The 16,645-nt window shown below is 45.2% G+C and overlaps 1 protein-coding gene across 3 annotated transcripts in view; it reads left to right on the plus strand.

The window, feature by feature from the left end:
* The first annotated feature begins 1,958 nt into the window (after window positions 1–1,958).
* LOC307239552 (palmitoyltransferase ZDHHC14-like) overlaps window positions 1,959–16,645 on the plus strand; it is a 54,772-nt gene continuing 40,085 nt past the window's right edge. For 2 of the 3 annotated variants that reach the window (XM_080012984.1, XM_080012986.1), the window contains exons 1-2: window positions 1,959–2,440; window positions 3,365–3,667. In XM_080012984.1, coding sequence (XP_079869110.1) covers window positions 3,426–3,667 — 242 coding nt within the window. In that variant the 5' untranslated portion in view covers window positions 1,959–2,440; window positions 3,365–3,425. The remainder of the gene's footprint in view (window positions 2,441–3,364; window positions 3,668–16,645) is intronic. The other variant, XM_080012985.1, reaches the window with a different exon arrangement.

Genomic DNA, 16,645 nt, shown 5'->3' on the forward strand with positions numbered 1-16,645 from the left:
CGGATGCTTTTCACGTCCTTGGGCGGGCGGGCGGGCGGGCGGCCTCGGGAGAACGTCTCCCACCCTCCCACTCCCTCGTTGCCTCGTGGAGCTGAGTCATCGTGGCTCTGACGGGGTTGGCCGCTGCGGTGGCTGGAGTGGGAAGCTGGAGCTGCCATTGGCCGGGCCCCCCACCCCCACCTCCACCTCTTACCACCAAACATAGGTGGATGAATGGAGCGTTGGGTAAGAGGCCCGGGGTGACCTTTTCCACTGTGTGTGTGTGTGTGTGTGTGTGTGTGTGTGTGTGTGTTTGAACTAATGGGGCTTTGTCTCTCAATTATAGTGTTATTCTCACAAGCAAACATCCATCCCCTGTTTACATTTGCTTGGACGTCCTAAACGTTGCAGTTTAAAGCCTGGTCGCACCCAGCCCCATGTTGTCGTCCGCTGACATTTTGGGATTTCGCTGCCACATCACGGGGCTGATAACTGTAGGAGGATCGTCAACGATACACATCACAATAGCTATGAACAATCCCGTGTTGAGGAATTGGGAGCTGTCACAAGGACCAAGGACAATGACGTCCGTGACGATGTAATCATTTACATTTACATTTACATTTAGTCATTTGGCAGACGCTTTTATCCAAAGCGACTTACAAGGGAGAATAACATTCAGCTACATTGCGACAGAGATTAGTGTAACAACAACATTGGTGTAACAATAAATACTGCAAGGTGGTGCAAAGTAATTGTAGATTAGGACAGGAGGTACTCACTGAAGATGATGTGGTAATGATATGATTATGTCATCATATCATCATATAATGATATGATGATGTGATGATGTGATGATATGATGATATGATAACCAAATCAGTGGATGAGCAGCTTCAACCAAAGGTCAACACTGTCCTCAGCTGGAGTCGGCAGCCAAGGAATTGGTCCACGTTGCTATCAACATGGCCGATTCAGAATTACATGGTAGATCTATTTATATCATCACAGACCCTGGAACCTCATGTAAAGCAACACGATTAAATGTACTGTATTTTTACCTATTCCATACTTATACTACATAAAGACTTTATAAACTCCTGGGATATGACTAACAGCCAGGGCAGTTTTTGCGCTTGTTTGGGGGCCACACACGTCCGTCATGCTGTCAAAGGGCCACATGTGCAATACACTTAGTACTACTCTGGTTCCTATTCATGGTGATCTTTCTATTAGTATGTTCCTAAATATTTTACATTGTTTATAGTGTGTGCTTGAATTTCCCCGTTGCGGGACCAATAAAGGTGTATCTTATCGTATCTTCTAAGCCAAAAAATAAACAACAATATCTTTTTCTTTTTTTTTTTTAAATCAACGATCAAATGATCAATCATTTCTTGCAGCAAGTTCGGAGGGGTGATGGGCGCGACGTGACGATACCCATTCCTCGAGGTGTGAGTCCCGGTTGCTTTGACCGCCACCGACAAAACGTAGTCTATTGTGGGCACGGACGCTGCCAATGACGTAATGCCATGACGCGATTATTGCCCCCCCCCCCCACCACCCCCAAAAAAATGAAATCATCCGGATCTTGGTTGGGCCGCTTCGCCACCTTTGAACTAAACCGACTCACCCAACCCCACTAATCGGCGTTGGTTGGTCGGGAAATGTGTTCCTTTGGTTCGCTTGTGTGTGTGTGTGTGTGTGTGTGTGTGTGTGTGTGCGTGCGTGCGTGTGTGTGTGTGTGTGTGTGCGTGTGTGACGGGGCCTCAAATTGCGCGTTCGTTTACGAAAACCCAAAGGGGAGGGGCTTATTTGAAGGGGGGGGGGGGCGGAGCCTGACGGCGGCGCCTCGATGTTTGTTGTTCGTGAGGCGGCGGCAGCAGCGCAGCGCCGGAGCCGCTACAGCGCGGTCGGAGGGGCCGCCAGCCGTCCTTGTAGGGGGAGCGCCGGAACTTCCCCGGGTCCGTAGGGGGACTCCGCAGCGGGCCTCGCCTGGGAAAAACGCTCCGGATACACTGAAATAATCGCGCCCGCGTCCCCGTCGCGTTGTGCCGAGGAACCAGCGTCCAGAGCCCCCCCCCTCTCCGGCGGCTGTACCAACCGGGATGCCGCGGCTCCCTCTGGGGGGGGATCCGCCGTGCGTGTTAAACCTCGGATAGTTGTTTTCCCCCTGTTTTTTTTCGGGGGGCGACTCTTGGATATATCTTTTTTTTTTTTTTCTCTCCAACCTCCGTCGACCCCTTTCACTTTTTTTTTTTTTTGGTTGTTGTTGTCGTCGTTGGGGAGATGGTGTTCTTTGTCTTGGCCTCGCCTCGCCACAAACCTGGATAAGGGAAGGGGAGCACCGACGTGACGACACCGCCGCACGGCGTCTTGGCGCGGCCCGGCCCCGGTCCCCCGCCGCCAGGCACGGAGAGGCGGTAAAGAAAAGCCGACGCGGTGTCGCGCCGAACTTCGGGTGATCATTCTCATTAACTGTAGAACACTCTCCATGCTGTGGTCGGTCCGTGCTAGGGACGCTAACCGAGACGCTCAATCGCTGTGTGGTGGACGCGGAGTTGCAGGAAAGTTGGCGAACTTAAAATAGCCGCAACTTTCTATGTCCTCTCCCTGTCTGCGCAGCATCTGACTTTCGGACACCGCCAGGGTTAAAGTGGTAATCCTTCACATTGTTTTGTTAAAAAAAAAAAAAACCAAAAAAACACATTTGATCCCCCTTTTTTTTTTTTTTTTTTTTGTAATCTTGCACACTTCAAGAAGCGCCCAATCAATGTATTTGCAATATGCATGCGCTTCTCTGTATGCTGCGTCCATGGTTGGTGGCCGGGTCCGCCTTTCCCGGAAACGAATGCAAAGATGTGAGCGAGAAAATACCCCGAAACAACTCTATTGATAGAGCTGAAGAAGGGTGACTTCGGGAAAAGTGAGTGATCCGAAGTGGAGTGCAATGGGTATTTGGCAGAGCTGTGTCCAGTACAACAGCGGCTAGTTTGCTCAGCTGGACGTTAAACCATTTTACATGAACGACAGTTTGAAACTTCACTGTGCGCCAATGAGGAAATACGCACTCGCAGACTATTCTGAGCTTTGCCGCCTGTCGGATTCAACATGAAGCCACCTTAAAGAAATTGAATCCCCAACACAAAGAAAGAGTACCCCCCCCCACCCTACAGTTTTGAATGGAATTCCGGGACTTTGCTGTGTCCACCCAACACAGACAATGTTATGGATTACCACTTTAACTACGTTAGTTATAACTGGTTGTGTTATTGTACCTGGCCAAACCTTTCTTGTACCTATAACTTAAAGTGAAAGGCCTGGCTATCGCTAAGCACCGCACCCGCAACACCTTTTTAATGCTTTTGTTTTTCCTCCTCACCAGACGTCCAGCTGACCCAGGAGCCATTTAGCCCTGGTGGGGATTTATTTTTTATTTTGTTCCCATGCATCTCGGGGTGTCCGAGTCCATGAGAGAGTGCGAGTACAGCCAGATCAGCACTCGCACCTCCACGCCGATGGAGACTCCGTACAAGAAGAAGACCCCGAAGAAGAGGAAGTGGGAGGGCTTCCCCGGCAGGAATAGGTTTTATTGCAATGGGAGGATTATGATGGCCAAGCAGACCGGGGTGTTCTACCTCACCCTGGTCCTCATCCTGGTCACATGCGGACTCTTCTTCACTTTTGAGTGAGTATTGTTGATACAGCGTTCAGTCCGCCTTACATTCCTTAAACCTGTTCGGCATTCTCGGTTCCTCTTATTCCACTGTTGCATCAGTCCTGATCATCATCATCATCATCACACCGTGGGGATTTCACCAGAATCCATCCGGGGGAGCGTCACGCACAAGCTGCTGGGCTCAGAGAAGGCGTAGAGCGGCAGTTGACAGCAATTGTTGTAATTAACGGTGACACCTTTTGTACAGTGCCTGTTGTTGAATTTACCCCGCAACCACCTTCATGCATTATGCATGCAAATTTCGGCTGCACAATTATGGCTAAAATGATAATCACCATTTTTTTGCTCAATATTATGATCACGATTATTTATCATGATTATTCATCCATTTTGGGCAACACAATTCTTCTATTGGACTTTTGTAAAAACAGAAAGTTCACATAATGTATTTTATAAACTCAAATGTACAAATCTTGGAATCAAAATAGGACTTTCTTCACATTAATTCAGTCTTTTAAGTCTATGTATAAATTACATTTTACAAAACAAAAGAGTGGCACCAAATAATGTTTTTTTTTGTTTTTTTTTCCCAAACAAGGAGGTTGGTTACATTATAACTGCAGGTTTTTTTTGCAAAAAAAAAAAACAGCCTATCCCCCCGGGCGTTGGTGTTGTATTGAAAAAAGTCTGTTTCCCCCTAGCCCCGCCCCTGTTCTAACAGCGAAGGAAGAGTGCGTTCACCCACGAAAATCTGATGGTTTTCTGTCCCAAGAATTACACTTTCGCCGCAATTTATCTTTATCTCAAAACCACCGCCAATATATAGCAGGAAAAACGCATCCTGACAGCTGAGAATCTTACTGTCAGATACTGTGCCCCCTGTGTTAAGTCAGAAAGGAACACAGCTCACACATCTTCCTGTGTTTTTCAGCCTCATATTCCTAAATTTGTCCATTATAGCAGGGGAAACACAAGGATTTCCTTGCAGTTGGAATCAAAATAACTACTGTGTGACACTTATTTTCCGTTTTTATATTTATTCAAGACTGACAATTCATAAAACGGGCAAGTGTAGGGGCAGTGGTGTATGCGGTAATGGGGACTGATGCGCGTTTCCTGTGTGTGTGTGTCTGCTCTCCAAGAAGCCTGCGGCGGACTCCCGCTGGCGCACGGATGCACGGATTATTTACTTTGCCACATGGACTATTGCGATCAGACCAAAAACAGGCAAATTGCACTGAGCTGCAAAACTTAATGGCCGTTTTTGTGCTGTGACATCATTAGCGCAATATCTTTTGTGAATTGGACGCTCAGGTAGTGGACTAATTAAAAAAAAATATATTGTCCCCATCCACAATCAATTAATTCTGAAGGGCAATATCGACATTGCAATTAATATACGTTTAATTGTGCATTCATAATGCAGATGTACCTTGTATGTTTTGCAGGAGAGGGTTCTCCTGTCAAGATTCACCGTTTGCGGGTGGGCAGAGTTGTGTAATGATTTGGGACACCATTCCTTTAGCTGAGAGACTGTTTTAAGCCACCGCATCGGAAAGTGTCAATATAACTCAATAACTCACCCACTACTGTTTGAGTTCTCAGAAATAGCTGCCAAATCAAAGGTGATGTTAAACCTCGGTGCATGTACTTTACAGAGCTACGGTCCAACTGAGCGTGAATTCACGCAAGGGGACGTGAAAATCAGTTTCTGAAGTCCCAGGTCGCTCACAGAGCATTTGTCTATGAGCATGTCCTGCTTGTTCTCCCCTAATCACAATGCCAGTAGGATTCCTTCTCTCACTGGCGGAACATCTTGTGATCGTCAGACATTGCATTCAGTTCCCCACGTCAAGACCAAGCCTCACTTCAGGATGTTCTTGGTCGTCCCTCTGTGACTGGATTACGTGATGAAACATTGCGGGGCAGGGGCTGACCCCAGTGCTGTTAACACTTGATTGTATCACCAGAGATAGTACGTTTTACTGTCTCTCCACATTAGCCCTGCCTAATCACCCTGTCCCCTATTGCACCAGAACCCCCAGAGTGCTTTTCTAGATCACAATCCCACCGTCTTATGACACGTCTTTGCTCGGTCAGAAGGCTTTTATCAGGGCAAAGCGTGCCGCACTCACAGACAGCCTAATGGCTGCTATTGAACATCTACTTCGTGCCTTTAAATACAGGAGGACAGTGTGGTTATTAGGGCTGTGTCCAACTCAGAATTTTGTCAGTTGAATTGGATTCTGCCGGTCAATGCAAATATTCGACTATTGGGGTGGGGGGGGCGACTGATGATTCGACTCGTCGACTTTCAGGGGCCAGACCTAGCAGAGGTACTGACATTACCCTTGACAAAGGCCAGGAACGGACCACGATTTCCCCTCCCACCCTCTTTGGGGCATCAAAGAAAGTCCCGTTGAACATAGATGAGAGTGGAGAAGACTCTGGTGTTCATTTTGTCCTACGTGATCCCCAAACACCCACCTAGAGGATGCCAGATGCTTCCTGGTGATTACCCTCGTCCCCCTCCCTTCAAACCCCCTTTCCTGCTGCCTGGCTCGCCAGCAGCGGTGGGCCCCGGCGTGCTGTCCTGTGTCGTTTGTTGTGACTACAGGGGGACAGTTCGCGGGAGCGCGGCAGTCACAAAGAGAGGTGGGCAGTCACAAAGACACCCTCCAGCGCAGCGCTGTCCTGCTTCTTCTCCGTCCATGCCCTCGGGCTGCTGGAGATCTCCTGACTCCCCCCCTCGGCACTTCCCGCTCCCCAGGCTGCATCCCTCTGCTTAGAGCAGAGCTTTTAATGGACAGGGTGATAGTCAGCAGACCTGCATGCGGGGCCGCCGTCTTCATTAACTGCGATGTGTTTAGATCAGACGTGTTTGCTATGCTAACCCACCTGTCAGAACAGTGGGGGAACTGCCTTTCACCCGTTCCTTTAGACCGGTGGTTCTCAACATGCGGTCTGGGGACCCTCAGGGGTTCCTCAAGAGGTTCCAGGGTGTCCCCAGCAAAATGATTAATATTAATTAATTAATTAATGATTCATTGTTATCTCTGTACCTAGTATAGATAGGTATGGCGGTTTTCACTGAATCATCTCTCACAATAAAAAATCTTTCCAGGTTGGGGTCCCAGAGACAAAAATCTTTGGGTCCATGGCCTAATGTTTATCAAATTGAGGCCCCTTGATACGAACAGGGTTGAGAATCACTGCCTTAGACCACTTATGAGCTCCTTCTTTCTCTGTCCTGTGTTATCCAGTGTATCTAGCAGGCACTCTCAGGTATTTTCATCTGGCGTGTGGGTGTGATTACACTTGGGCCGACTCTATTGCAAGATGATGTCATTCACTGCCACCTCTACCCCCCACCACCGACTGTCTGGTCTAGAAAGGACAAGAGATTGCTCAGGAAGCAGGAAATGCACAGAGCATCTAATAGGGGTTGACCTATTTATTTATGGGCTGTTGTTTTTTTTGCCTTTTCCTCTTTCCCTCATCAGAGCATACTCGGCTGTGCATGCATGATAAAAGCCTGTTAGGGACCAGTCGTCTTTGATGTGTTTATTATTCTGTCGCTGGCTCTCATAGCTCTCTGGCTGTCACTGCACATTTTGCCCGCCTTTCCCCCCTTTGCCTCGTAAAAAGTTCACTCAGCCAAATGTTTGAAGTGGTGTTCCAGGGAACTGGGTTGTTCGGGGGGGAGCGGTGAACCTCTGGATCCCCATTGATTTTTGTGTGAGGCCGAGGGGGACGGTTGAGTGCTTTGGGTTCTGTGAGCATCTGAAATGAATAAAACGGAAGTCCTGTGATATGGAAGGCGTTAGTCATAAATCCGAGGCAGTAACAGTTATGCAACGAGGGGGAGTTGGTGTGTGTCAATGTTGACGGACGATGCATTGAAAGGCTTTTGTTGTTAAACTGTCTCATTATAAGAAATGAGAACAAAGAAACCTGCTGCCAAACTCCGTAGTATCTGTCAAGACGGCCAAGAAATAACCATAGGCCTCTCGCCATGTAGTCGAGTACGAAGTCAGTTTTGCTTTGTTTTTGTTTTTTTTGTCGTCATTTTTTGTATGGGCAAGCGTGTTTGTCATTGTTATATATTGTTATGAAGCAATGCCTGTCGTACCCCTTCTCAAATCTCTAGAATGCTTCACACATAGACGTCACGTTACACACACGTGCCTTGTGCTGCATGTGTTTTGAATATAGTTTGCATCTGCATTGTTTGATTTACAAATAACCAAGGTAGTTCTGCATGTGGTTAGCCGTGAAATCCGGGCCGTCGAGCCAGGGACGAGACAAACGGGTTTCTTCCAACATTTAGAGGAAGCATCTACTTGAGGCGTGCGTGCGTGCCAGCAAGCATGCGTGTTTGTGCGTGCGTGCGTGCGTGTGTGTGTGTGTGTGTGTGTGAGAGAGAGAGAGAGAGAGAGACAGACGAGTCTCATTTTGGAAGGGAATGTATTGGCATTGGCCTCAAGCCGGGTCTTGTTGAGTGTCCATACACAGCTGCTCACTATACTCAGGGCTCTCCTCCCATTGCCTAATCCCCAACTGTACCCCGGCTAGTTGTGTATTTGACTGTGTGGAAAGATTCCCTGAATGTGTGCCTACTTGGCTGGCACACCGGCAGGCCTTCAAAAACCCCTTGAAACATGAGATTAGGATTGACTAAAAGCTCAACATTTCTTTTTTTTTTTTTTTTTTTTTTTAAAGGGTGATTAAGCCTTCACAGTGCAATGGGGAGTAGTTGAGTCAAAAGAGTTGTAGTCTTTAGCAGTCAGTGGCTGGGACACCATCAGAATAAAGTGTCTGGACAGCAAGACACATTGGTCAACTGTTTTCAGGGGATAAGAATTAACTAGTAGGGTGTTGATTTCATCAGTTCCAGTTAGCAACATTTTTTTTTTTTTTTTTTTTTTGGAACCTTATTCAAGCGGAGATTGTCACCATAATCTGAAAGATGCTATCTAATTTTCATAGGAAATTATCGTGACCTTTGTCTATCTCCTTTTTCATCCGTATTAATGATATCGGTGCATATCAATCTGATTTGCATGTGATTTTGCTCGTCACGGTAAAGTGCAGTTTTCTTTATGTAAATCAACTTGTGAGCAGCTGCTGCAGCTCTTCTTCCTTGAGATGAATCATGCCTAATTTATTTCTACAGTCTGCCTTTTCAAATGCAGGTAACCTTGGTAGCGCGTAGTTGCTTGACCTGGTTAATGCCAAACTCTGTAATAACGATCTGTAGGTTTTGTAGTCGAAGGGGCGCCTGCCCTGATAAATATGTAACAGCCGCGGTTCTTATAACTCACATTTTATTGTACATGTCTATGTGGTTACAGTTATAGAATTTGCAAACTGACGAGAGGAAAGGCAGTCAGAGAAGCTGATTCGTGTTCACCGAGAGAGCTTTTTGCAGCGCTTCTTCCGGTGAGGAGTGGAAAAAGGAAACCACATTTTATTACAACCCAATGCAATGCATGGCATCATGCTCTGTACTTGTAAACAGATGAATCAGAAAACGAAGTTCTAACTAACGACACGGCCGCTCTTCCCTTCATGTCTTGTCAATTGGCAAGTCAAAGGCTAAATTAACTTATTGTTCTCTGTAAGCCTTAGACAGAGTGCTTGAAGAGCAGTACCGTGTTTGCTCTGTGCCGGAGCTCAAAACATGCTAAGGATGTTTGTGTTTCTCCACATGCTTTGAGCAAAGTGGCCACACCCATGGTACACATGGCCTCCCAAGGCACGCCAGACTTAACAGCCCATACTTTCTGTAAACACAGTGCCCGACCTGCTTCCTAGATTACTGCAGCAATGACTTTATTACTATTTTAATTGAATAAACTTGGAAACATAAGTGTTTTATAATTGGAAATAATCAAGATTGCCTTCCGTGTCTTAGACTGTATGATGTTTTGATTTCTTACTCGCAGGGTTAAATATCTTTGAGAAATATTACTTTGACCATTAATAAAATAATAAAAAATGTTTTAGCACTCCTTTTTCTTCATGTGGATAAAAGACCAGGGTGATAAGTACAAGCACTTTGTTTGATCGAGCTGTAGTAACCCCAAAACAGCCACACAGAGGCTGTGGCTTGCCGACCACTTTTTTTTTTTTGTTTTTTTTTTGGACATGCAGTTTCCTCTTGCAATCTGCTTTCCTGTGGAGCGAAAAGACAGATCTGTCAGCAGGTCTCTGTAAAACCAGGAATCAAGTTCGGCCGCCGGGCTTTTCACGGCGCTCCTCCTCCCGATGTATGAATGGCTGCAAGGCTCAAGTCGACCCCTCCCGAACCCCATGTGTGTCACACTGATTGTCCTTGCTCGCACATCCGTCGCCTGGGCCAGTGATAATCCAGTGCACTCCACGTGTTGGAAGGTTAAGCAAACACGTTTTGAGTGAATATTAAAGAGCACAGACTCTTCATGGCCACTCCATTTATGTTGGGCTTCCCTTCACTGACATGGGATCATAAAGCAATGTTTGGTCAGCGTTTATTGGCTTAATTGATAAGAACTCAGCTAATGTCCCAAAGAAGGTTCATGTTCTGCCTCCGGGTGCCATTAAATGCAATTTAATTGTAATATAAGGCATAACTAACGAACACATGTCTTTATGACATAAATATGAGAAAATGGTGTTAAATGGCATTAAGCAAAGTGCTTCAAATGCACTAAAGCTGATGTAGTTAATGCTCCTTATAACCATTGTGTGACATTAAAGTGGCTGTCTCAAAGTTTTTTTTTTTTGTTTTTTTTTGTTACAGAAATAAATGTCAATTTTGCTGATGTCAAGGGTGAGTGAGATTATTAAATGATTATTACTCCACTTCAGGAAAGCCTTTCCACTAGCTGTTCTGTAAGTTGTCCTGATTTGACATCCAGCTGCAACGTACCGGGGTAAAGTCCGTCAGTGGCACTGATGGTGGCGTAGTTTGCATCAAACAGCAGCGGTTTGTCGAACACAAATCCTCCACAGGGCTTATGGAGCAGATGCCTAATTGCGTACTGAAATGCAAGCGTGCGACACTCCATTTATAGTTACCGACCATCGGTGTAATTGAAATCGCCTTAACTTGAAGAGCAATAGCTAACATGACTTTAAGTGATTGGATCACCACTCCATCACACAAACATAAGAATTTTCCATGTTCTATCCAACCTGGAGCTACATTCTACTGTTCTTCCTCTACACAACTGATAGACCTGCACATCATGACACGACTTCTTGTAAATTATACTTTATTTTGTTGGAAGAATCATTCTTGTGTGTCGAGCAGTAGATGGGAAAGATAACTCTTCTTGAACTCTTGAGGACAAGAGTGAAGTCACAGGCCAAGTAACTGTAATTTCTGGAGGATGGTCAATGTTTGACAGGCTTTTTGTTGTAGATCAGAGGATATTGATTAAAACTCTAAAACCAGCCAGAGCAGGGTGTTCCGAAGGGGTTGGGGAGGGGAGGGGTGCTATGGTAGGGTTTACGTTAGGTGACATTGAAAGGACTGCCATGGAACTGAGCTCACCTGGTTGTGTCAAGATGAAGTGCTGAGCTTTTCTTCAAGTAAACACCCCCCCCCCCCCCCAAAAAAAAAAAACAGGGTCTTGGTGTCGAAAGAGGATTTAGTGGAAAATGTGATGACGGTAGCCTGAGACTATTGTTAAGATTGAAATTCTCTGCGGGAAGCAAACGATTAAAAAAAACAAAAAACCTCGAGACCTTTGTGGTAGAATGATGACCCATGATGCTCGGGGATGCACCACCACCCACGAGTCTTATCCATATAATTTGTGTGTGTCTGTGTGTGTGTGTGTCTTAGCATCGACTTTCATAACATTGTAAATCTTGTAAAATGTGTTGATCGTTTGGCAAAGGCTACAATTTGCCCCAAAAATCCTGTTCACATGCCACATATGCTGATAGAACATTGTCCTCTGTTGTGGTGACCAAGTCAGCAGGAATGTTGTGCATCAGCAAAATATGTTCTGTGGGAAACACATTTTGTGGCTGTGCTTTCCAAAGGGGCTTTTCATTTGAAAATTAGAGTTAAATTGTGTATTTAAGTTTTTTATTTTAAATTATGGTTTGTTTTGAGCCTGTTCTTTCGGAATCAACACCAATCTAAACATTGCGACGGCTGGTATTGATTAAAATGGGCCTTTCCCCACATACTTCCTCAGTCAGAGAGTAAACGCTCAGACTGTTGTCTCTCTGTTTGTTATTACAGAATGTCACTACCTTGGGCCGAAAGTGGGGCTGGTTATAATGTTGCTTGGCTCCAGTTTGGCATTTCTGGGCTGATCTTTTGACCATAGACCTTCTTTCTTTATTGAAACTACAACGCTAATAGCAGAGTGATTTGATTGAGCTGTGTTTAGGAAAGAGTAAAGTTCATTCTCATTGTTTTTGTTGGATTTTGTGGATTTTTTTTTGTGGATTTTATTGATTATTTTTTTTTTTTTATTTATTTTTATTTTTTTTACAAAGCGCTGAATGTACCCCTTGACCTTTAGCTGTGGTTCTTAACTACTGTTTACCCAATGCTATAGATCCTTAGATGAATGATCTCTAGGGGGATAAACACTTTTAATTTCCATCTAGATGTAGGAATGTGTGAAGCCTCTTACAGGTCTGAAGGACTAACCGAGTATTTGGTGTGGAATAAGCAGAACAGCAGTGTGGGTGCAATGCGGAGCAAGTGGATGTGTATCAGAACAAGAACAGGATGTTGTTATTTTCCAGACGACAACGTTCTATCTTCACGCGAAACAAAGCGGATGCTGTGAATTTTAGTGTCATGTGAATATTAACTAATAATAAAAAAAAAAAAAATACTCAAGGCGCAAAAAGGATCAGCACGAACCTTACAGACAACAAATCACCCCGGCACATTATCTAGCGTGTCCTGATGCGAGCCACGGGGCTTCAGCAGCGAAGCAAAAGCGAAACAGATTAATCAAGCTACAAAAATGTCTTTAGTCAAGATGTCAACATGGAAATCAAAGGCACGCTTTACTGCTTCACGTCTGCCAGACAGATTTGAATTGTTAGGGGAGGAAGTTATCGCCGACCATAAAACCCCAAACAAACAACTCCCCATATGGCGCACAGCGCTGCTCATCCTCATCTTGTGTCAGATCTCTTCCCAGCTTTTTAATTTGATGAGCAGTAACTCTTGTGGCTTATTCCGCACTTGCTGTTCCATTTTTCTAAGGCTTTCAATTATTTTTACTCTGATCCTTGAGGGAGTGGGGGTGGGGTGGGGGGGGGGGGGGTCCATTCGATTAGTTTGGATGGTTTGAAAATGTCCCTTTGTGATCCACCAGCCAGATTTCTGTGTGGAAGCCAAGTGCAATTGTATTGCAGAGGTTGGCGTCTAATCCTAAAGCAAGTGGCTTGTGTAAGGACTGCCACCTGCATTCCCTATGGCTAAGAGAGCCATTAGTCATGACTGTGTCAGCTGGTTCTTAATCTTCATTCATTCAGTTAGCAGATTGCTTTCTCCAGCTCCTTCCTCGTGTGGACATGTCAGGGGGGGTTTTGAGTGTTCAGAAAGATTATTCTTTTGTTTTTTTTTCTAATCTCATGGATTGCTGTTTTAAGAAGGTGAATGGGTGTAAGAGAGGAGTCCTAATTTGTATTATTATTTTTTTATTTTTTCTCATGAACTTTCACTTAAGTGCTTATTTTTGTGGGCCAATATTGCCTTGCTCTAATTTGTAGATGAGAGGCATCCTGGAAAGGATATACTGTATTTAGTATCTGCAAAAGTAAGTTTGTCATGAGACAACAATTTGTCCTTAGAGTTCGGTGGTTAATCACACTTGGCCAAAACATGGAGTACATTTGTGCCTCTCAGGTTATAAGTTGAGTGCATTGGTGCACAGACAGCTGACAACCTGATGACCCGGTGCAGTTTTTCCGTCAGTAGCTGAGAAGACAAATTTAATGACGCCTAAAACGATGGCCTGCTTTTATATGATCTCTTCTTGTGAGTATCCTGCACAGTGATGGATGAGCTTTCTTCTAACTCTGCAAAATTGTATGTGAGTTGATTTAATGACGGTACCTGCCTTTGGTCTCTTATCCAAGAGGTCAAACAGCAAATCCTTTAATCAAAGCATTTAATCTCCTGCATCCCTCCTGCTCTCCTTTTTAATCATCGGGGAGGGACATGGGGCTAGATATGTACTAGCCGCTTTTGTTTTTGTTTTTCTTGTGATTTTGAATTGTTAAGAAATTGTAGTTTTAAAGAAGAGGAAACTGGGAGCTTTTTGGTACACGATGGCATGCAAACATTAATGCCAGAGTAACGCATTGTGCATCTGCTCAATGTTGGTTTAATGCTTTGTGCCCTTTGTGATTTATGTGAACTAGTTTAGCCTGTTCAAAATAGAAGACTTTCTAAGACATTTTAATGGCACAGTTGAACAAAATGTCAAGGATTCCGCCCTGTGCTCCACAATGGAAGAGGAAAAGATGTACACCGGGGGAAAGACACTCTTTGGGACGGAGCCATGAAGCCCCCCCCGCTGCTAGCTCGCTGTTGGCTGTTCATTGAAAGTTTAAAAATATTACATGTGTTGCGTGTCCAAATTGCACCAAATCCGTCACTGCACACCCGTGGGCCGCAGCAAGACACCCGCCAAGTGTGAAGTAGATCGGATGAACGGTCGTCGAGATAATGGAAGGACATGCAGACAGACAGAGATTCCTCCCTTTAAAGTTAATGTGCATTATGCTGCTTTGCGCTCTGTAATGACTCTGTAATAATTGCATAGCCACTGGCTCAAGGATTCAAAGCCAGTGGTTTCATAACAATAACTAGAGCTGTCTAACTATAAAGGAAGGAGTCTCTCTCTGCATGTCTGTTTTTCCAATTATCTCGACAACTGTTCATCTGATCTGTTTCACACTTGGTGGGTGTGTTGCTGAGCACCCAAAGACGTGCAGTGTTGTATTTGGTGCAATTTGGCCACGCGGCACGTGTGATATTAATAAAGATGCGGCCACCCGGCTTTGTGCAGCGGCGGGGCGGGGCTTCAGAGCGCTGCGACTGAATCACAAAGAGTGTCTCTCCTCGTGTACGACTTGAACCGGCAGCTTCATCTTCCATCGTGGAAAGTACCTGAACAAGGACCATGAACAGTGACTGAATCATTGACAGAAGAAACCTGGACTCTGGTCCCCCTGAAGTTCTAATACGCCTATATGTTCACATTTGGTGTTTGCTTTTTCTTGCAAAGTTGTGCTTAGTTTCAGTTAAACTGTGCATTCAAAACGTCCTAACAAAACTTGGTTAAACATTTTTTGTCCGTCTCTATGAGGTTAGGACGCCGTTTTGTGTTTTGTCCCTGAGAGACCTGACTTGCTCCCTTGGCTGCATGACAATAGCGACACCGTGCCAGCCCTGATCCCAGAGTGACCACACTGCCAGCCCTCCTCTGACTAACCGCTGTCCCTAAGAAACTCCTTCAATCTGCTCTGAAATTCGTCAGGAGGGTGCCCAGTTTTTTTCAAACCTTTCGAAAGTAATGCATATTTAACAGGGAATGGACCAACTGAGGCTACCGAGCTCCCCCCTGTTTCGGTAATGTCAAGAGGCTGTAAGGACTTCAGCCAGCTGCCTCCCAGCTTCAGTTTATCATTTGTCCCATGCTAAGTTTATTTGGATATTTCCTGGTCAGAATTTTCTGTGGCAACTGCTTTGAGACCAAACATTGTCCCACGGTAAGCGGTGTTATATTTGTATTCCCAGAGCATTCTTGAATGTGAGCAGTAGGCCACATTGGGGACACTGAGCTACTCACTAGAGTCTAGAGTCAAACTCTGTACTATGCTTTTCAACTTTTACCCCTTTCCCACTGCAAAAAACCCTGTAATACCCGTTAACATCCGGCATTTGTCACCAGTGGGAAAGGGAAAAACCCAGGTCTCAGTCCCTGATCAAGTGACCCGGCAATAGATACAGGTTTTAATCGCCTCCGCCTCCGATCGACTCTGATATGGACGGGACACCCGGGCCGACCCGCTAATTTTTTGGCCCTTTACCGATGCAAAGCCTGTTGAAGTTCCGGACGCTGGCGCGTAAATAGACAGGAATATCCGTGTACTATTCCGTCATTTCACATCCGATTTAGAATCCAAAATCAGAAGTTACTAGCTTTTTTTTCGGCACAGGGTACCGTGAAGTGTTGTGAGTGTGGAGATCGCACAGTGGCTGGCACCCACATTGGAGAACCTCCAAGCTCCCCACCGGGCTCCGAGTCAGTCCAGCATCGCGATAAACCGGTTCCCGCGCCCCGTCGCCTAAGGACCAGTGTGCACCCGCACACCGGCAGCACGTGGTATCCGTGCATGGGTGCGCGCACACCTGCAGCGGGGAGTATCCGTGCTGCTGGCGCTCCATGCTGCTTCTATGTAGTGTTGGGTCATTCATGAACGATCCGATTATTTTGAACGGCTCAAAATACTTTTTTTCTTTTTTTTTTTTTTCCCCTCAATTTTTACAGTTTTATGGCATTGTTTGTTTAAGTTGCGGTCTCCTCAACTGTTTTGTTCCCCATCACACTGGCACTATGACGCGCAGTTTACTTTTGCACCTTGTAAAATGCTTTTTTTTTGTGAGCAACCTTTCAGCATAAAACTGCTTGTATTCTGCTGATGGTATTATATTGCTGACTGCATAGCCACACTAAAGAGATTGATTACATGGCTTGCAATTTTAGCTGCCATTAATGCTAGGATATAGAAGCTTGAAAATTGCAGGCTACAATCATTCAGAACAAGGAAATGTGAATGTTTGCCTCAACTCTCAAGACATCTCATATTGTAAAAGAAAAAATGTAGTTTAGAAGAGGCCTTTTGTATTGATCAGCCGACTCCATGAATACAGTGAATATAATAACACAGCAGTGTTTCCCCTTAATTTATTAGACTGCCACAGTCTCAAAGCAAAACAAAACAAAACAA

This window comes from Zeus faber, assembly GCF_960531495.2.
Source record: "Zeus faber genome assembly, chromosome: 13".
NCBI lineage: Eukaryota > Metazoa > Chordata > Actinopteri > Zeiformes > Zeidae > Zeus > Zeus faber.